The 19,755-nt window shown below is 37.1% G+C and overlaps 1 protein-coding gene across 1 annotated transcript; it reads left to right on the top strand.

The window, feature by feature from the left end:
* The first annotated feature begins 5,172 nt into the window (after nt 1-5,172).
* On the top strand, nt 5,173-13,988 carry LOC104597978 (putative mitochondrial-processing peptidase subunit beta, mitochondrial). The gene is made up of 9 exons (XM_010259805.3): nt 5,173-5,952; nt 8,241-8,405; nt 8,580-8,717; nt 8,823-8,974; nt 9,098-9,206; nt 12,610-12,708; nt 12,974-13,039; nt 13,432-13,539; nt 13,660-13,988. Exons 1-9 carry the CDS (start codon nt 5,290-5,292, stop codon nt 13,744-13,746), a joined length of 1,587 nt encoding a protein of 528 aa, XP_010258107.1. The 5' UTR covers nt 5,173-5,289; the 3' UTR covers nt 13,747-13,988.
* The last annotated feature ends 5,767 nt before the right edge of the window (nt 13,989-19,755 follow it).

Here is a 19,755-nt window from a genome sequence, read left to right on the forward strand (position 1 = left end):
TACACAAATCAAGGGAGTGGGGTGCTTAATACCTTCATTCTCCCTCCCATTAGATGCCTAGATAGCTACCTTGGGTATTGGAGTCTTTTCTTTTATTTAGTATTTTGAACATGGGAGGCCCATCACTCCTATGCCTTTCACATAGATGGGTGGTGGCTCCATTTTCTGTCATGGAGTGAACCCCAAAACAATTGGGATGTTCACAACTATCAGCATAAAATGCAGGAAGGTCACATTTGAATTGTGATAAACCCAAAACAATCGAACTAGATGGTTGAGACAAAACTTAGGGCATAAGGTCATATTTACAACAAACCTTAAAAAAATACAATTGGAGAGAGTAATGAGAGCCTTAGACAAGCCTATGGTAAAGAAAGAAATATAAGACTTTCAAAAGAAGTTGAAAAGAGAGACATGTGCTAAAGTTGTTAATATATTCTAGTATAGACAATCTCATTTTGAAGGATTTTCATATGAAGATAATTTCAATAAAACCAAATTCCCACAAAAGCTAGATCTTTTTAAATAACTAGCAGGCTATTAAAAATATGCATAAAATAAAAAATCAATAATTATTAAATAAGGGTTTAATCAGACCCAATAAACCCCCATGGAGTTGTGCAACATTTCATGTGGAAAAATTCGTCTAAAATAGAAAGAAGAGCCCATAAATTAATAATAAACTATAAGGCATTAAACAATACAATGAAATGGATGAGACTTTGTGTGGAATGTTATGTCATTTGGGGTAAAAAAAATGTCTTGTTAGACTTCCAAAGAAGAATGAATGAAATATTTATCTCATATACTAGCTTTATTATAGTATACATTGATGAAATTCTAATGTTCTTCCTTGCAATAAAAAGTCAAATGATGAGATAAGTTTTATCTAACTAGCATCCTAAATAAACAACCCTATTAGAAGGAGATATCCTATAGGAATTATGTAATTCATGTGGAAAGCAACAAGGGCGGAACCAACCTAGGGGAGCCATGGCCCCCCATGGTCCATAAACCCCACTTATATATTACCCCTCCATGTATATCCCCCTCTCCACACTCCCCACCCCACTAGATGGAAATAAAGGCCATCAACAATGGAGAAAGATCCATATTCGAATTAGCTTTATTTCAATGTTTGGCTATAGCAACCAAGACAATTGTTAAAAGATCTCGTGAAAAGATTCACCACAATATCCTATAAACAAATACAAAAAGAAATAATACCTAAAAAAGAGTAGGGGATTGACATAAAGACATTAAAAGATATAAAGGCAGCACTATCACCAAAAGTTACTTAAGACTTTGACTGAAAGACATAAAGACAACATTGTCGTTGAAAGATTGCAAAGATAATATATTCATTTTCATCATAAAACTTGAAGGAAAAGATTCAACCTCTCATCTATAAATAACAACCCTATTTATTGAAGAGGGAGTGCATTTGAGAAGTGTTCATTGAAGTTGCTTTAAAGGGACTAACCGCTTTGTTTCAAACAAACATAAATAGTTTTGAAAGACTTTTTCTTCCAAGATCTTTGGAGTGAGGGAACAAATGAAAGACCACTTCCTCCTTTGATATCATAGGTAAATATAAAAAATGAAAATAGATAAAAAAACACAAAAACAGTATGTAATAATACAAAAAAATATTGTAAAAAACATTTAGACACTTATCTTATATTTTATATTAGTCATTTTAAAGAAAAATAAGTATGATAAATAATAATTATTTTTATTGATGTTGGAAATAAAATAGAAATTTTAAAACCAATGCAAAAATGAAATTATTTTCATGGTGGCAAGTCAACAGTTCGACGTTTTTGGGTCATATGTGTCAACCCTTGATCTCATAATTAAACAACAATAATTAAAAAGATAAAAATACAAGAAATATGAAAAAATTTAAAATTTTTATAGAAAATATTTAGACACATTTCTAATATTTTATATAAATCACCTTAAAAATTAAACACGATAAACAAGTGATGTAGTGCGATCCGGTCACTCCTAGCTGGCGGTGGCCTGGCTCCTACCTGGCGGCGGACAGCACCTGAGATAGAGAAAACAGTGAAGGATTCCCAGGGAGCTCGCCCGGCGGGAACACTCTGACGGTCAAGTTAGAACTCTGAGAGAGAATTGCAGAGAATACAAGGAGAGCTAAGAGTGCAGATAGCGTGGGATCAAAATTACCTTTGTCTCCTGGGGATCGGGGCCTTTTTATACTGATGCCCTGTCAATTCTGGCGTAACCGCCATTGATACTCTGCTTCGGCAGCAGCATGCAACTGTTATTGTTAGACCTGAGGTAGTGGGCGCAGGTAATCGTTACAGGGTATGGCCCTGCCAAACAGGGGACGCTTGTCGGAGCCTGGCAGGCACGATGCCGCCTGGCCAGAGACGTGGGTGCAGTCTCCAGATCTGGCAGGTACGGTTGTCAGGTGATATACCGAGTTACCTGGTACCGAGCTACTGTTGACATATCGAGGTGCTTCTGCCCGAAATAAGTCTGAGTTTGCTACTTAGGCTTGGGCAGGAGCCTACTGGCGAGCTTACCCAAAGTGTCTTCAGTTCGGGATGTCCCTTGCCTAGGGATCTTAGATCGGGGTGCTCCCTTCTTGAGGGGGAGCTCGAAGGCTCCTTACTGAAGAGGAGTTTGGGGGCTCCTCACTGAGGGGGAGCTCGAGGGCTCTTTACTTGGGAGGAGCTTGAGTCGCTCCCCTAGTGGGAGAGAGCTCGAGGTAACCTAAATACTACCTTGTAGCGAGTTGCTGCCCGTGCCGAGCTGTCAGGCTTGGCTCCTGCGAGCTCATCACGCCGAGTTGCGACCAGGCTGTCATGTCGAGTTGTCACTTATGTCGAGTCATGTCCACGTGTCCCCCTATTATGAGGTCAAGTCGAATCACCCTCCATCAACAAGCATTCAACAAAATACAAAATCTAAAAAACTAATCCAAAAGTGAAATTGTTTTCCTGTTTGGTGGTATATAAAAAATAATTGTTTTTATTGATGATGGAAATAAAATATAAATTTAAAACCATCTTGAAAACAAAGCTGTTTTCCTATTTGGTGGCAAGCCAACAATTGAACCTTTTGGGCCAATTGTGTCAAGCCTTGATGTCATAATTAAAGATTAATAAAAAAAAGATGAAAATACACAAAAGTACAACAGTTCACAAAAAAAAAATTTGAAAACATTTGTGCAAATATCTAATATTAGACCTATTCACAGGCCGGGCTTTGGGCCTAACTTTACACTATGTCGGGCTCGGGCTTCAAGTCGGGTCCATTGAAATTTTGGTAAAAGCCAAGCCCAACCCATGAACAAGTCTATCTAATATTGTATAATTATCATATTAAGGCCCACAATTTATGAGAAATTCCTACTAAAGCCCACAACCCACTAATAGGCTACAACCCCCCACCATTCAAACATATGACCTTCTCGTTTTTCTAGAAAGCTAGACATGTGGCATTTTTTGAGAAGTTGCTGCTAAAGCCCAGAACCCACTACAACCATTTTTAATCAATTCATAAAAAATAAGGGTGAGCATTCGGTTTGTTTGGTTCAAAATCGAACAAAAAAAAACAAAATTCTAAAAGTCGAATTAGCTATATGATAAACTGAATTGAAACCGAAATATTTGAAAACCGAACAAACCGAACCAAATTTTTTCGGTTAGAACCGAAATATTGTTTTGTTATTTAATTTTTGGTTAGTCTCAACGACAGTCGGGACTCAAGACTCTGGACTATGGACTTTTGGAGACGAAATATTGGCTGTTGTACGCCTATAAGGCCTGTAATTGGCGGTGAAGACTGAAGAAGAAGAAGAACGACGATTGACGACAGCACGACACGACAATCGACAATTAAGAGAACTTAGAGAAGATTGAGGAAGGAAGGCTGGAATAGTGCAACGGAACTAAGTCTGAGTCTGAGGCAGTCAGAAGTCTGCCTGAGTGCAGAATGCCTAGAGCTACTGGGCTGCCGGGCTGGGACTTGGGAGGATTCTCGACTCTGGAGTCAGGTCTCTGCCTCTCTGGTTTGCTCTTGGCCATTGAGTCTGGAACTGGAAGTCTAGAAGTGGAAGCGCCATAGTGCGGAAAAGGGAAGACGAAGAGTTTTCTTTTTATTTTCCTGTTTTGGACTTTTCGTGATCGTGTCTAATACGTAATAGTGTATTACCACAATACATTATTGCTTATTATGGTATGTTCTTAAGTTATGTATGAAATATAGATGTTCCGACTTTCGTGTTCGATCTTCCATGTATAATATAATATAAAATCATAATATAAATATATTAAAAATATATAATTATAAAACTAAATCGGTTTTTTTGGTTAACCGATTTAGCAAATATGGTAACCAAAATATACAAAATCGAATATATCGAACCGATTAAACCGAAACCAAAATTTTGGTTCGATTTTTCGGTTATAACTGAATTATGCTCACCCCTACTAAAAAATGCAGAAAATACAATAGTGGTTATCCATAGCCACTTCTGCCTACATTCTATCAATCTTAGTTAATCATTAACCCTCTATGTATCATTACTATATTATAAAAATTATTGAAAAACTATTTTTTGAAATAAATATTTCTTAAAATTTTAATAAATATAAATTTAACATTATTGATTCGATTATGTGTCATTCACTACTTATATATTTATATTAATGCATTTTGTTAGAAGTAAGATCAAAGTACAAACCAGCGCGGCCTGAGTGCGTGCCTACATTACATTTCAGGCCCGGGATTTGTATTGGGCCGGGCATGGGCCTAGGCTATTGCCCTTGTGGTGCTAAGTCCACTTTCCGGGACTTGAATATTGAGCCCCTAATCCAGGTTCTAAATCACGTTTATTAGGTTGGGCAAGAATGTAGGTCCCAGCAGTTGATCAACCAATGTAGGTCCCATCACTTAATCCCCGGCCCGTTCGCTGGTCAGCCCCTCAAACATCGATCTCTCAAAAAGACGGATAAGTAGAGGTGTAAGTCGGGTGGCCCGTGCTTTTGGCAGCCTAGTTGAGCTTAAGCTTGACCCATTTTCTACCGTCCAGTTTACGGACCGGGGCGAAGTGTAATCGCCATACCAAAATCGAATTTCATCTGGTTGTTCGGGCCGATTTTTTCACCCGTGTTCCGCAAACCGCTCCAAAGTCCAAACTCTTATTTTTCTGCTCTCCTGTTGTTTGTTTATCTCCCTCGAATCCTCCTCCATCTTCTCTGTAAACTCTCCAAGTCCATTACCCTAACCCTAGAAACTTGAGAGGCCATAGCCATGGCGATTAGGCAGCTCTTAACCCTTGCGCGGAGATCCCATAAATCATCATGTCCCTCTACCCGCGCTCTCCTGCAATCCAGTCGATCTGCATCGACTTCTCCCGCCGTCGCAGATTTACCATCACCTCCAGCTCCGAATGTCATGGTCTACGATCGACTCGCAGAAGCAGTGAAAGCGAAGCTCAAGCGACTCGACAACTCCGATCCTAGGTTCATCCAGCACGCCTCCCCTCACCCAGTCCTCGTTGATCACACAAAAATCCTTTCAGCTCCTGAAACTCGCGTAACGACTCTGCCTAATGGACTCAGGATCGCGACTGAGTCGAACTTGGCGTCTCGCACTGCCACGGTTGGCGTGTGGATCGATGCTGGGAGCAGGTTCGAGACCGATGAGACGAACGGTACTGCACATTTCCTCGAGCACATGATATTTAAGGGTACGGAGAAGAGGTCAGTTAGGGTATTGGAAGAGGAGATCGAGAACATGGGAGGGCATTTGAATGCATATACCTCCAGGGAGCAGACGACGTATTACGCCAAGGTAATGGATAAAGATGTCCCGAAGGCACTCGATATCCTTGCTGATATATTGCAAAATTCCTGCTTTAGCGAGAATCGGATCAACCGTGAGCGAGACGTAATTCTGCGCGAGATGGAAGAGGTACGTGAATTATTCCTTGCTTGTTACTTTCTTCAGATGTGGATTTGGCTTTACTGCAATCAATTTGGCCTTGGGGTTGTTTTTTTTAAGTATCTCTTTGGGTTCCGCCCCGAACTGTGCACGGGAATTGGGTTATTTGTTGCTATCGTATGCAGTAATCACATTGTTCAGCGATGTCTCTTATTGCTTTATGTTTATTTTGTTTCCAAGGACTTTCATAAGGTTAATAACATAAAGGTAAATAAAGGCCATGGATGGAGCTACCAAGTGGTCTAGACAGCTTGGGAACAAAGGGCGAAGGCGAATGAGACAGTGAGACAATATTTGAAGGCACATGCAATAGCAACGGATATGACTTTGTTTAGATTGGAATGGCAAACGATGATTCTTTTATTATACTAGTCGTAAGAGTTGGACAATTTTGATGACAGAATCCCAAATACCATCACAGCCCCCCCCCCCCCCCCCAAAAAAAAAAAAAAAAAAAGAAAAAAGAAAAAAGAAAAAATACCACACCCTCCTCCACCAGACAAAAAAAGGTGGCTGGTTTATGTATGAACAATTCCATCCATAGCTCCCTACTATTGTGCCTGTAATCTGTTGCACATGTCCTGATTCATGAAGGTAATTTCTCCTTATTTTGGTGCAACAATTACCAATGTTTATCAGCAACACAATGACTAATGTTGGTGGTAAAATTTCCCCCAATATATAAGTTACCATATTAGAGGCCGAGCTATATACTTTTCCTAAAATTAAGTTTATGATGACCAAGAGAAAAAATTAAGCACATGGTGAATTTTTTACGTTTATTATTCCTTACAGGTGCAAATTGAAAAAGCCAATGCTTTGGCTCTGACTACCCTCACTTCAGTTCTTTTATTTTTGTTGGTATACAAGCAAATATTAGTAGTTGCCTGATGAACTGAGTGAGATAAATAATCTAATAACAAGCAAACAAAAATAGAAAATGCATTGTAGAAATGGGGGAACTGGCATAATACGGAAGATGTGTAAAAACAGTACCTGCAAAAGAGATGCAAATGTCAGCCACAATGATATTTGTTGCCCAATGCTTAAAAGAAAAAGATATTTCATTCCAAAGTTATCAATGCAGTGAAGTAATGACTAGTTGTTTTGGCCTCTCTACTAGTTGATGCAATGACTAGTCAATGCCTAGGTACTGACTAGTCAGCCAGAAAAAAAAGATACCTTTTACTCTTTTAGATTTAAGATCTTGATGCTATTTTTTTGACTGGTGATATTGATCTAATCCTATAAATAAGTTATTATAGATTGCAAATATGCAAAATAAAAGAATGCCACTAAACATTTAGTTTGCAGCCTGTGTTTCTAACATAGAAAAGTTAGACTTGATAGGCTTGGATAGGGAGTTACAGCCCTTGTTTTTGTTTTTGTTTTTTTTTTCTTTTCCAAAAAACTGCAACCTTTGACTATTTGATGTACCTCTTGTGTCAACTCTGCACCAGCATAACACTGATTGGAAGAAAAGTTAATGCTTGAAGTAACAAAATGCATAATTGCATACAAAAAATTAAAGTTTGTGCTTATTATTTGAAATAGCCAGAGATAAACACAAGCAAATAAAGCTTTAAAACAATTCTGTGCTTGTGGTTGAGTAGATCTTGTCATCAATTGACTAGTTGACCTAATTGATGCTTAGTCATCCCAAGTGACTGCACTAATTAGTGATGCAGTTCATATGATCCTCAATTGACTAGTCGCCTGACTAGTTAATGAGTAGTTGACCCATTGATGACTCTGTTATTGATGAAAATAACTTGCATGTAACATCCCCTTGTATGCATATATGACCTAGAAGTGCTTCTTCTTTCAAAAGTTAAAAACAACAACCCTAATGTAAAACTATATCTTTTTTTTATGGCAAATGTAATGACTACTCAACCTTTTGACAACACTTGTATCCATAGAGTGCTTCTTTAAAAAGTACAAACAATAATCTAACATAAAAGTATACCTTTTTTAAGCCAAAAGTATATCTTTGACAAGGCTTCTTTTTTTCTTGGTAATAACAATAGATAAAGACAGGCAATAGATAAATGTTGTTATAGTGCCCATATGATGTTACACATGGTATCCTTTTTTTATTTCTCTTGAGGAAGAGCATTACAGGGTAGTAACTGGTGCATGGAGACTATATTTCCTTCTGTTAAAATAAGTAATTTGTATGGTTGTTACCATTTTCCTTGTTCATGGTTCATAATATGATGTATATTTATGATACTTTACATTTTTTTGTCATATAGGTGGAGGGGCAAGCTGAGGAAGTTATTTTTGACCATTTGCATGCAACTGCCTTCCAATATACTCCATTGGGTAGGACTATTTTGGGGCCTGCTCAGAATATTAAGACAATCACGAAAGCTCATCTTCAAAACTACATTTCAACCCATTATACAGCTCCTAGAATGGTACTTAACTTGAGTGACAGAGGCCTTTCTATTTTTAATTAAAACAAAGATGGATCAATTAGTTAATGTGAAACCTTTATTCTATTTGATTTTAATTTTATTCACTATGATCATGATTCAGAGTTTTCATCTTCATATTCTTCACGATTATTATTTTCTGGACATTCATTTCAGGTCATTTCTGCTGCTGGAGCTGTTAAGCATGAGGATATTGTTGAGCAAGTAAAGAAGCTCTTTACAAAGCTCTCTACTGATCCTACCACTGCTGCTCAGTTGGTTGCAAAGGAACCAGCAGCCTTTACTGGTTCTGAGGTATGGATGTTTGGTTTTGTTATGGCATATTTCTATATGTGCTTGAGAAATATTTCTTCTTTTACTGTTCTTTTTAACTCTTTACTATTGCTCCATAACAATCAGGTTCGGATAATTGATGATGATGTTCCTCTTGCACAATTTGCTGTTGCATTCAATGGAGCTTCGTGGACAGACCCAGATTCAATTGCTTTGATGGTCATGCAGTCCATGCTAGGTTCGTGGAATAAAAATACAGGAGGGGGAAAGCACATGGGGTGAGTCTTTGATTATATGGTTTGATTCATTTATTCAGTTGATATTTGCAACTTGATCTCTTTTCTTAGTGATAGATCTTTTGCAAAATACATATAATGATTGCATTTGTAATCTATAAACAGTTCAGAACTTGCACAGAGGGTTGCTATAAATGAAGTAGCTGAGAGCATGATGGCTTTCAACACTAACTATAAGGACACAGGATTGTTTGGTGTTTATGCCATTGCCAAGGTATGATTGCTGAGAGTTTTCTATTAGGTTTTTTCAATTTCTGCTTTTGATATTTTAACTTTCGTTGGTCATTTTAGCTTCATGGCACTTTAGTAATTTGAACTTTTCTTAGCTCCTTTTCTTTCTTTCTTTCTTTAATTGGGATGGGCCTTTGGTTTCTTTGTATTTATATAAATTCATCCAAAGTATCAATCTTATTCTGTAATAACACTTGGTGTCTTACAATTTCTTCATTTTATCTTCATTCTCGATGTTGGTAATGGTCATGTTACCATTGTCCATATTCGTTCTCAATTTTCCTATCCATTTACCATTGTTTGGGATGTCCAAAATTTGAGTTTGGCAGAAATAAGAATGTTGAAATGGATGGGTGGGAAAACTAGAAAGGGTAGGATCGGAAATGAATTTTTTGAAGAAACCAATGAGAAACCATCTACAGACTAGAGCACTTGGGAGAAATAAGTGATATGTGAAAGGGCTAGAAGAGCTAGGGTCAGACCAAAAAAGTCATGGACTGAAGTAGTGATAAATGATCCAAGGGCCCATAATTTTAACAATGGTTGCGGTACTGAACAGAATGGAATGGCAGAACAGGATTCATGTGGCCAACTCCATATAGTTGGCACATGACTTATGATGATGTTTTATCATTGGTTGGATCCTTTAACAAAATCCTTTTGGTGATTAATGATTAGTATGGGTGAGCATGTTCTGGAGATTCTTTCATAAAAAACATGTTCTGGAGATTTACATAAAATCGACTCCCAGTTATCTGGGAAGATTTATTTATTTTCTTGTTTCTACCCAAGAGGAAGCAAATACTCAACTGAAAAGGGTTAACAAACTTTGAGGATGTGTTTGGATCTGGTTGAAAAGGAGCAATATATTTATATCTGTGTGTTTGTGGAAATAAATTTTTTAGGATTGCAAAAGTTTTTTAGGACAAAGGATTATATAAAAAAAGTTTTTTAAGGAAAAAGTAAGGATCTTCCCTCCATGACCCTTTTCTGCCACATGAAGGCATTATATGGTTGATCTAAACCATATGTCCAATAGGTGGTCCTTGTGATTTTGTGCGTTCAACCCAATTTCGCATGGACACAGACACAGGAGTTGGAATCTGATGCATGTCCAAGAGTCTGGCTTGGCAAGATGAGAAAATTTGGAATTGCAGTCACGCTTTATGGAAAAGTACATGCTATTAAAATACATATTTCTTGAATTCTAACATTATATACTTACACAAACTGTTGCCTCTGTCACTAAATAACACTTGGCATGAAAAATGCCTTTTAAATAGCTGTTTTTTTGATAAATACATTTATATAGCTGTTTGTTTATGTCAAGCAAGCTAGCAGATAAGAATAAGATGATACATAGAAGTTCCCTCAAGTATCTATGGAGTGTGAGATTCTAATGTGTTTTCTAACATGGACATGTTGTCCATTTAGGATGGGCGAGTCCATGCAACACCTTCAACCCCATATCAGATCTTTTTGTTGTTTTTTTTTCTGACTCTATCCGTATTATATTGCAAAAGAAAGAAAACCGAATACATCAACCCCACATCAGATCTAGGGGTGTCAATGGACCGGTTTTGGGTTGGACTCTGTCCAATTCAAAATCCATTTGGACGGACCAATAAGACATTGAATTTGGACAGACTGGACGGACCAATATGACATACTGGATTGGACCTGGTCCGTCCATAATGAATTTATATTGGATTGAGCCAATATCTGGTCCATTGATAGAAGATAAAAACATAGGTGTCAATGGACCAGGTTTGAGTTGAAACCAATCTAAATTAACGGGAATTTGAACAGATTGGACAGTCTCTGGACCAGTCCAAAATGGTCCAAAATATTCATTGGACTGGATTGGACCAGGTCCATTTGTAATGGACTCACATTGGACTGGACCGGATTGGACCAAATCCAGTCCAACCTTGTATTGTGTTTTTTCCCCAAATAACATTAGCTGTCCAAGGTTTAAATTTTTTAATTTAGATTTAAATCTGCTCACGTAAAACATTTTTTTTCTTGATTGATCATAGAAGGGATTATCTTGGACATTTGCTTGTAGGATGGCAACTTTTTCTTGGCCTAACCCATGCCAGACCAGACGCAACCTGACCTTTTGCATGTGTCTGGCTTGACCTAAACTCAGGTTAGGCCTGGGTTGAGGCCTTAGATAGCCTGAGCCCATTCCAATCCAATGTGAGCCCAGCTAAACTTTTATATTAAATTTTAGCTCCTGTATATATGTATATTTTGTATTTATGCTATATATATCTATCTATATTATTTATACTCTATATACATTTTAAAGCATATTTACAATATTTATATGATTAAACTGGGTCAGCACTCTTTCATGAACATGTAAAAATGTAGTTATGCACATAGATTATGCATATGCAATGGTATTTGTATATATTTCCTTTGTTCTACTAAATTTTGCTACATTATAAGATAGGCCAGCCTGAGTAAAAAGACTTCCTTGGTCCTAAGTTACACCACCTCTCTTCAAGTTGGGATAGATTATTCGTGCTAATGAGCTTGTGATTCAGTCTTATGTGAATATGTAGAGAATACCTCACTTATATGTATTGTTTTTTATTACATTGTTTGTGCCTTCCTGCTTCAAGGGCTGTACATGATAATTTTTGTGGTTAGCCCCTTAATACATAACCTTTTCTAAAAAAAAGGATTATAGTATAAAGCTTAAGTGAAATAACAAATAAGATAAAAGTGCAAAACAGAAGTTATATACCCCACCAACCTGCTTAGGCCTGACCAAGCCTGCAAGAAGATGTGCAAGCCCTAGTTAAACTCAAGTTGTGTTGGCAAACTCAGGCTTCACCTTGGGTTAGACTGGTTGTTAGGGTTGGGCCCAGGTTGCTCAAAATCTAATCCAATTTGATCAAGTTTAACCCCTAGGCCTAACCTTCTTTGCTGAACTTTCTTTGTGAGTTTGGGAGATGAGGCACATGTTGAGTCCTTTTAGGCTCCAAACCTGTTGCTATGTGTAACTGGATTGCTTAGTCTGTTCTCTAAATGGCTCAACCAATAAAAGCTGCTCCTGGATTCCACAGCTATTGGGTTGCACTCTTTGGTTCTGATCTGTAGCAGTGTAGAATTCACTCATTCAGGTAGTAGGCTAGCGGAATTAATTATCAATTCCATGTTGAAGGTGTAGTTGAGGAGAGGGGTGTCATACTTAATTGAATTCTTATATTTTAAGCTGGGTACTCCACTTGTTTTGTTATCTCTGTATCTCAGCCATGTGTTTGTTTTCTGGGCAAATCATACCATCAATGATCAAGCCTAGTTCAGTTGCATTCATCTTTCTTGATTGTATGTGCTGTCATTTATCCTAATTGTACGTTCAATTGAAACAGCCGGATTGCTTGGATGATCTAGCGTATGCAATTATGTATGAGATAAGCAAGCTCTCTTACCGAGTCTCAGAAGCTGATGTTACTCGTGCTCGTAATCAGGTAGTTTTCTGTGCTCCTCATTGTGTGTGTGTGTGGGTAAATAGCTGGTGGAAATATCTGAGATGTTTTTGTTAGACATCCTTGCATCTTCTACAGTGTTTCTGGTGTGAAATGTTGCCTTTCTGATCATTTCAATTCTTGTAACACTGATCAGAGCAGAGTAGGAATTCTTCATTACACATTGAAAAGAGACCAAACCTTTGTCTTTTGTCAAGTTTTCCCATCATTGTCTAATTTGGCCATTGACCTAAATGCTGTTTTACAGTTGAAATCTTCTCTGCTCCTTCACATTGATGGAACCAGTCCTGTTGCTGAAGATATTGGGCGTCAGGTATGAATCCTCTTTTGATATGTCTGATATATATGATGCATCATGGGTCATCGGAAGGAGAAAAAAGAAAAGCTTTATGGGTCCCGCTCAGACTGATGGGAAATATCTGATATATAGCCACCTTTTGAATGATTATTGCCATTGATTATTAAAGGAGTTCAAATATTATTATTGGCTGTTAGGAGGTAAAATGTTTGCCCGGTTTTAAGCTTAATGCTCATCTCTTTCAATGTTCGGTATGGTTGCTTGCATTTGGAAGATTTGATTAGCCCCGCTGGGAGCTGGAGCAGGGTAACTTTGCATGGAAGAAATACACATATACGTATTCATAAAAAAACATAAATTTATGTTCTATCGTCTCCTTTATAATTTTATTATACCTGTGCTTGCAGCTTCTTACCTATGGCCGAAGAATCTCTTTTGCCGAACTGTTTGCAAGGATTGATGCTGTGGATGCAAGCACCGTAAAGCGTGTTGCAAACCGGTTTATATTTGACAAGGCAAGGACTGTTGTGTTATATGCTAATAATATATAGATGAGACGAGGGAATATGGCCATTAAAAATTTAAAATAATGCACCTTGACGATCTTTTTTGTTTTTTTTTTTTTATTTTTGCAGGACATTGCAATTGCAGCGATGGGTCCCGTTCAAGGTTTACCAGACTACAACTGGTTCAGGCGCAGGACCTACTGGAACCGTTACTAGGTTAAATTTTTGGTTTTTTTGGTCATTATTTATCCTGTTTTTCCTCATTTCAAAAATGTCTCATAATACCAATCTCTGGTTGCTTTACCACATATTTCCTTGAGAGCCTTCATGGCTGGAATTTTTTTGGTATCGATTCTGGGCTCTTGTTTCTGTAACATCTTCCAATTTGGTCAAATGAATAATTGTTCAGATCTTAAAGAAACACATACTGTGCGTTGGAAGGCACAGAAACCCTTTCATTATGGCGCCTTTTTTTTTTTGGTGCAAGAAAGTAAAGCTGAGTCATTAAGAGATATGTAATGTAATGCAAGACCAGAGTCATGCTCTCTAAGCCAAGGCGTAGGCTACCCGATTTGCTTCTCCGGGGATGGGAGAACCGAATGGCCTGAAAAGTGAAAACCAGATGCTAGCACTAGCAGCCAGCATCGACAGGGCCAACCTTTCATTATGGCGTGTCAGGTGATTATATTTGGTTACCAACTTTGTGCAAGCAATAACTTGCCACTTTAAGTGGGAATGGCTTCTGTGATATTGATCATTTTTAAAGCAACACTTAGTTGATAGAGATGGTTCAACCGCACATCCAACCTGCTTGCGGTGTGGGTGTGTCTTTTGTTTTAGTAGTGCCCAGCAAGCTTACATTGGTGGGTCTCATGGCAATTTTTACTTGATCTGCTTTGCGTGTGCTGGCTGCATATCCCATTGTGATCTATCTAAAACCTACCCAGCGATGAGTGGGGAAAGCTTGGCCAAAATGTTCTTGCAACTATAAACTATTCAATCAATGGCTGTTCTTCACAAGAACCGCCAACCAAGGCCGGGTTATTGGCACAAACCAAATGTTCACAGCATCAGTATTGAAACTTTGGAAATTGATATGTATTGTGATATGCCATGGATAGGCATGTGTATGGTGAAAAGGTACAAACGTGGTTGGATACATCAGAGGAAATTCAACAAAAGAAGAAGAAGAAGAAGAAGAAGATAATGTTCTAGGTCTAAGGTTGAAATAACTAAGGTATAAATTAGGGGTTCCACCGTCCAACTTGGGTGGCTTTGGGTAGGGCTTTTGTAAACATTTGAATGGCCCAGGCCCAAAGGCTTTTAGGCTAAAGCAGTATAAAATGTTAACTCAGGTCAAACCAAGTTGCATCTTTAGTATAAATACATAAACAAAATGCATACTTACGGATTTTATGAAAAAATAATCACAATCTATATAATGGGATATGCATGCAGATATCACACAATTATATTGATAATGTATCTGTCAAGCAAGGCGTCAACCAGCTGGTTGGTAAGGTCTTTCGCTGGTCGTAGCAGAGACTTGAGACCAAATCCTTCCTGCACCTGGGTGGGGGATGGTTACCCCACCAACCGTTGTCTATCCCTTCAAAAGAAATAATAAAAAAAGATAACGCATCTATCAATAATCAATAGAATTTTACAAATTACCACATGCATGAAGTCATTAATATGCTATTATTTACTTTAATCATTAGTTAATAATTGTGGAAATATATAATTAATCCAAAAAATATGTTAGATTCATGAGAATATAAATCTCAAGCACAAATCATATGCAACTAAAATATTTTATGATGAAATCACTTATTTTCTATTTTATCAATTTTACTTTGCATATTAACAAATAACTCAATTTAAATTCTTAAATATTTTGTAAATATTATTTTTATTTTTTAAGTAATAATTATGTTGTTATTTATCATAAATTAACATAATAATTAAAATTTATAGAAATATATAATCTTAATTTAAAAAATACCAAATCCATTAGAATTTCTAAGATACAAATCATATTGAAATACATAAATTTTAATTAAGAAAATAGTTAACCTGTTTTTAATATTGTTATTTCCATAAATTACGGGAAAAATATATATCCTATATCAGCATTGTTTTCTAATTCATTCATAGTTTCACACTATTTTGGCATAAAGATTGCAAAGAGAGTGGAAGACAAGTTTGTATCTGTTTTCAAACTGCATCAATTTAGTTCAAATGATATGGCATTAAACAAAATCAAAAAAACAAACCGAGTATTCATGTAGCCAACCCCATATAGTTGGGATAAAGACATGCATGATGATGATGACCAATTTTAATTCAAATCGTTAGCATGCAAAACAAACTCCAACTAGTTTAATTTAATTCTGTAGTTCCTGAATAATGATCCCATGAATAATAACACATAAGTACAGAAAATATTCTCGTTAAATGGTTAGATATGCCCGTGAGGTCGGTATAAGGAGCACTTGTGAAGAGCAGATCTGGTCTCCTCTATATTTGTATTTTTTCACTCGTGGGAATGTATTTCCAATGCATGACTACAAATGCTGTTGGAAGGTGTTAGGACTAATCATGAGAAGAGGAAATGCAGATTTGGTTTAAAAACATGAATTAGCGCTAAAGTGAGACGTATTAAACATTGTTAAGTAACCTTATTAAGTATACCACATGTGACATGTCTGATGTGATTGATTGGCAATTCTTTAAATTTGTGCACCATTTGTAGAGCTTTCAGCTCATTGGAATGTTGCTGGCTCAATATCAATAGGAGTGGCAAGGACCCGAGCTTTTTACGAGCTGCTCGAGCTCGGTTCGGCTCAGTTTCAATCGAGCTTGAGCCCACTTTAGTGGTTCGATTAATAAACGAGCCGAGCTCGAGCCTACTAAAGCTTGGCTCGTGAGGCTTGCAAGCCAACTCGATATATATATATATATATATATATATATATATATATATATATATATATATATTTGATATTTAATATATATAATAAAATTATGGAAAATAATATATATTATAAAAATATTATAATTCTTAATTTTTTAAATATAAACTAAAAAATTTTTATATAATTTTTATTTTTATAAAATATTTTAATAATAAAATATTTTTATAAAATATAAAACAAGCCGAGCTCGAGCTTATGAACTTTTGACTCAACCCGAGCTTGATCTCAAGGTTTTGGCTCGAACCGAGCTTGAGCCTTGTAGAAAAGTCTCGAGCCGAGCTCGAGCTTGGTACTATTTGGCTTAGCTCGGCTCGAATCCACCCCTAAATATCAAATATTCATAATCCAAGTTGCTCCAAAATGGTGGATCATCAAGCCTTGGATATCTTTAGGTTGCATTTGGAAGTGATCTAAAACGTCATTGATGCAAAAAATTATGTCGGTTTGGTTTTGTTGGCATTTAGATGGAGTGTAAATCAAGATCGATGTAAAACTCCACTCCCAGTTCAGATTTATCAGTGTTTGAATGGGGGTGGAGTTTTACATCCTAAATCAATGTAAAACCTCATCTAAATTAAAATGCCACATTTTTTGAATCTCAACGGTCAGAACTTTTTTACTGTTTGGTGTGAAACTCTATCATAGATTTTTACATCAATGATGTTTTACACCACTTCCACACACAGCCTTAATTGTCACCAAATCACTGGCTGGATTGGTAGAATCTCCCTTCCCTCCCGCAATATTATTCTTTTTCTGGCTAGGTTACTAACTCTCATCTCTTCTACATATTCTTCTTCTCCCTGGATGGACAGTCCCCATTTGTCCAACACGTTCAACCAATGTTCAAAATTTTGATACAATGCCTAGTACTGGGGATATCGTATCCTATTGTTATTAGCTTTCTCAAACACTAAATAAGAGGTGTTTCAGAATTTCATCACTTTCAAGGATAATCAAGCCTAAAATTAAAACCGAGCCCCTGAAACATTTCTAAAAAGAAAAGAAAAGCTAAAAAAAAAAGAAGTTATAAAGCCTTTTTTTTGGAAATCTTCTGAAGGGCTACACAATGGTGATAGTCCATCCAGTCATTTCCCCAACCTAGGTGTAAGTAGGATTCGATTCCAAGTTTCCGCTACAACCGGTAAGAGACCTTACCAACCAGTTGGTTGCATCTTGCAATTTACAAAGCATCCCAGTTGGTATGTATGGCCATGTCAATTGGACTGGATTTGGTCCAATCTGATCCAGTTCAATGTGAGCCTATTACAAATGGACCAGGTCCAATCCAATCCAATGAATATTTTGGACCATTTTGGGCTGGTCCAGTTCAATGTCTGGACCATCCAATCTGTTCAAAATCGTTTTTAACTTAGATTGGTTTCAACCCAAACCCGGTCCATTGACACCTATATTCTTATCTTATATCAGTGGATCGGATATTGGCTTAATCCAACCGAATCCAATATAAATTTATTACGGATGGACCAGGTCCAGTCCAATCTAATAAATAGTTTGGACCAGAGTGGTCCAATCCAGTATGTCTTGTTAGTCCGTCCAAGCCGTGGGGTCAATCCAAAACCGGTCCATTGACACCCTTATCTATCGGGCGTGTCAATACTTTAAACCATGCGTTCAATTCTTACACGCTCTTAGTTCACATCTGCAGCGATTTGGTAGTGTTCCCAGTCATCCAGGGGCATCACTTCTCCGACGATTTGGCACTCTTCAATTCCCGGTCAAACATGGTCGTTCCCGTGGAAGTGAATCCAGAAGCTGCTTTGACGGCCTCCGTATTCCTGCCCTGACCATGTCTCTTCTCTTGAATCCGACAAAGAACACAAAATCTCCATGGGATAGAAGAGAAACAGAACCTTTTCTCTGAATTCAACTCCTAAACTCTAGTATCACCCAACAAAGAAAGAATATGAATAGATAAAACTCACCCCTTTTCAGCAACCATTTTTGGATACTTCCAATCTGTAAGTGTGAAGAAATAACCCACTTTGCCTTTCTCTGCAATACACAGTAAACTTAAACTAGTCTCTTTAATGGAATCCATGAAAATTGGATAGAAAGAAGAGAGATAGATAATTATGTGAAGTCGACCCAGTTGTACAAATCAACAGACTAATAGAGTTTTGTTCTTGAAACAATTAATGGGTCACTAGCTCGCTGGTTTCGGAAGATGAAAACGTGTTCGTTGCTACAAAGAAACTCGGAAGAGAACTTAAAAGAGGAGAATAACTTAAAAGGAGTGTGCTTCCATAACCCAACACGGAAAAGGTACTGCTTCTTTCTCCTTTTATAATTACTTAGACTCGTGCAGGGAAGAGTTGAAAAGACTGAGAGTTCGAGATGGAAAAGTGTAAAATTTGAAGAGGGAAGAATAGCACAACCTACGTAAACCCTTAAACCCAAAAACCTAAATCTTTAAACCCCTAAACCTTAAATCCCAAATCCTTAAAACCCTAAATCCTAACTCTGCCTTAAACCCTAAAGTCTAAATTCTAAACCCTTAAACCCTAACCCTAAAATTTAAATTTATTGGGCTTTAGCTTGCAAACTGTTTTCATGGTAAATACAAATAGGTAGAATCTCCTCTAAAGCAAAGGAACCCGGGTTTCTTAAAAATCACTGCCATGTCCGAGTTGGCCATTTTATTGATTTTCAAGAAATTGGACCAAAATCGATTATTGAAATCGACATGGTTTTCAAAATTGAACCAGACCGGATGGTCAGATTGGAAAAACCGAAAATCGTTCAGGGGACCGGTTCCATTTTACCCCAGAACTGTTATTTTGCTTAAAACCGTTGGTTTGGTCAGCAAACTTCCGACTCAGACAGTCAAATTGTTCAAACTGTCCAACGTTTGTGGTAGTTTTTTATTTTTTTTTGTCAGAATGGGCCATTTGTTCGGTTCGAATAGTCAGACTGTTCGACCCAGGAACCAGATCCCTGATTGGTTCATTGTCTGTTTCAGTTTTAAAAACCTTGGAAATTGGCCTTTTTTAGGAATCACCTATTTCTAGATGATTCCGATTTTTGAGGATGACATGACATCTAATATGGCATTGAATAATAACTCTAATACAATAATTATCGACCCTTAAAAAATCAGTATCAAACAGACTCAAAGCCGATTTCTCAAAAATCGACTTACATATATGACATAAATGATATCAAACAAAATTTTTTGGGTGATTTTTAAAAAATCACCGACTTTGGATAATCAACAAAGAAAAAT

The sequence above is a fragment of the Nelumbo nucifera genome, chromosome 4 (genome assembly GCF_055504915.1).
Source record: "Nelumbo nucifera cultivar China Antique chromosome 4, China Antique-T2T, whole genome shotgun sequence".
NCBI classification, from domain to species: Eukaryota; Viridiplantae; Streptophyta; class Magnoliopsida; order Proteales; family Nelumbonaceae; genus Nelumbo; species Nelumbo nucifera.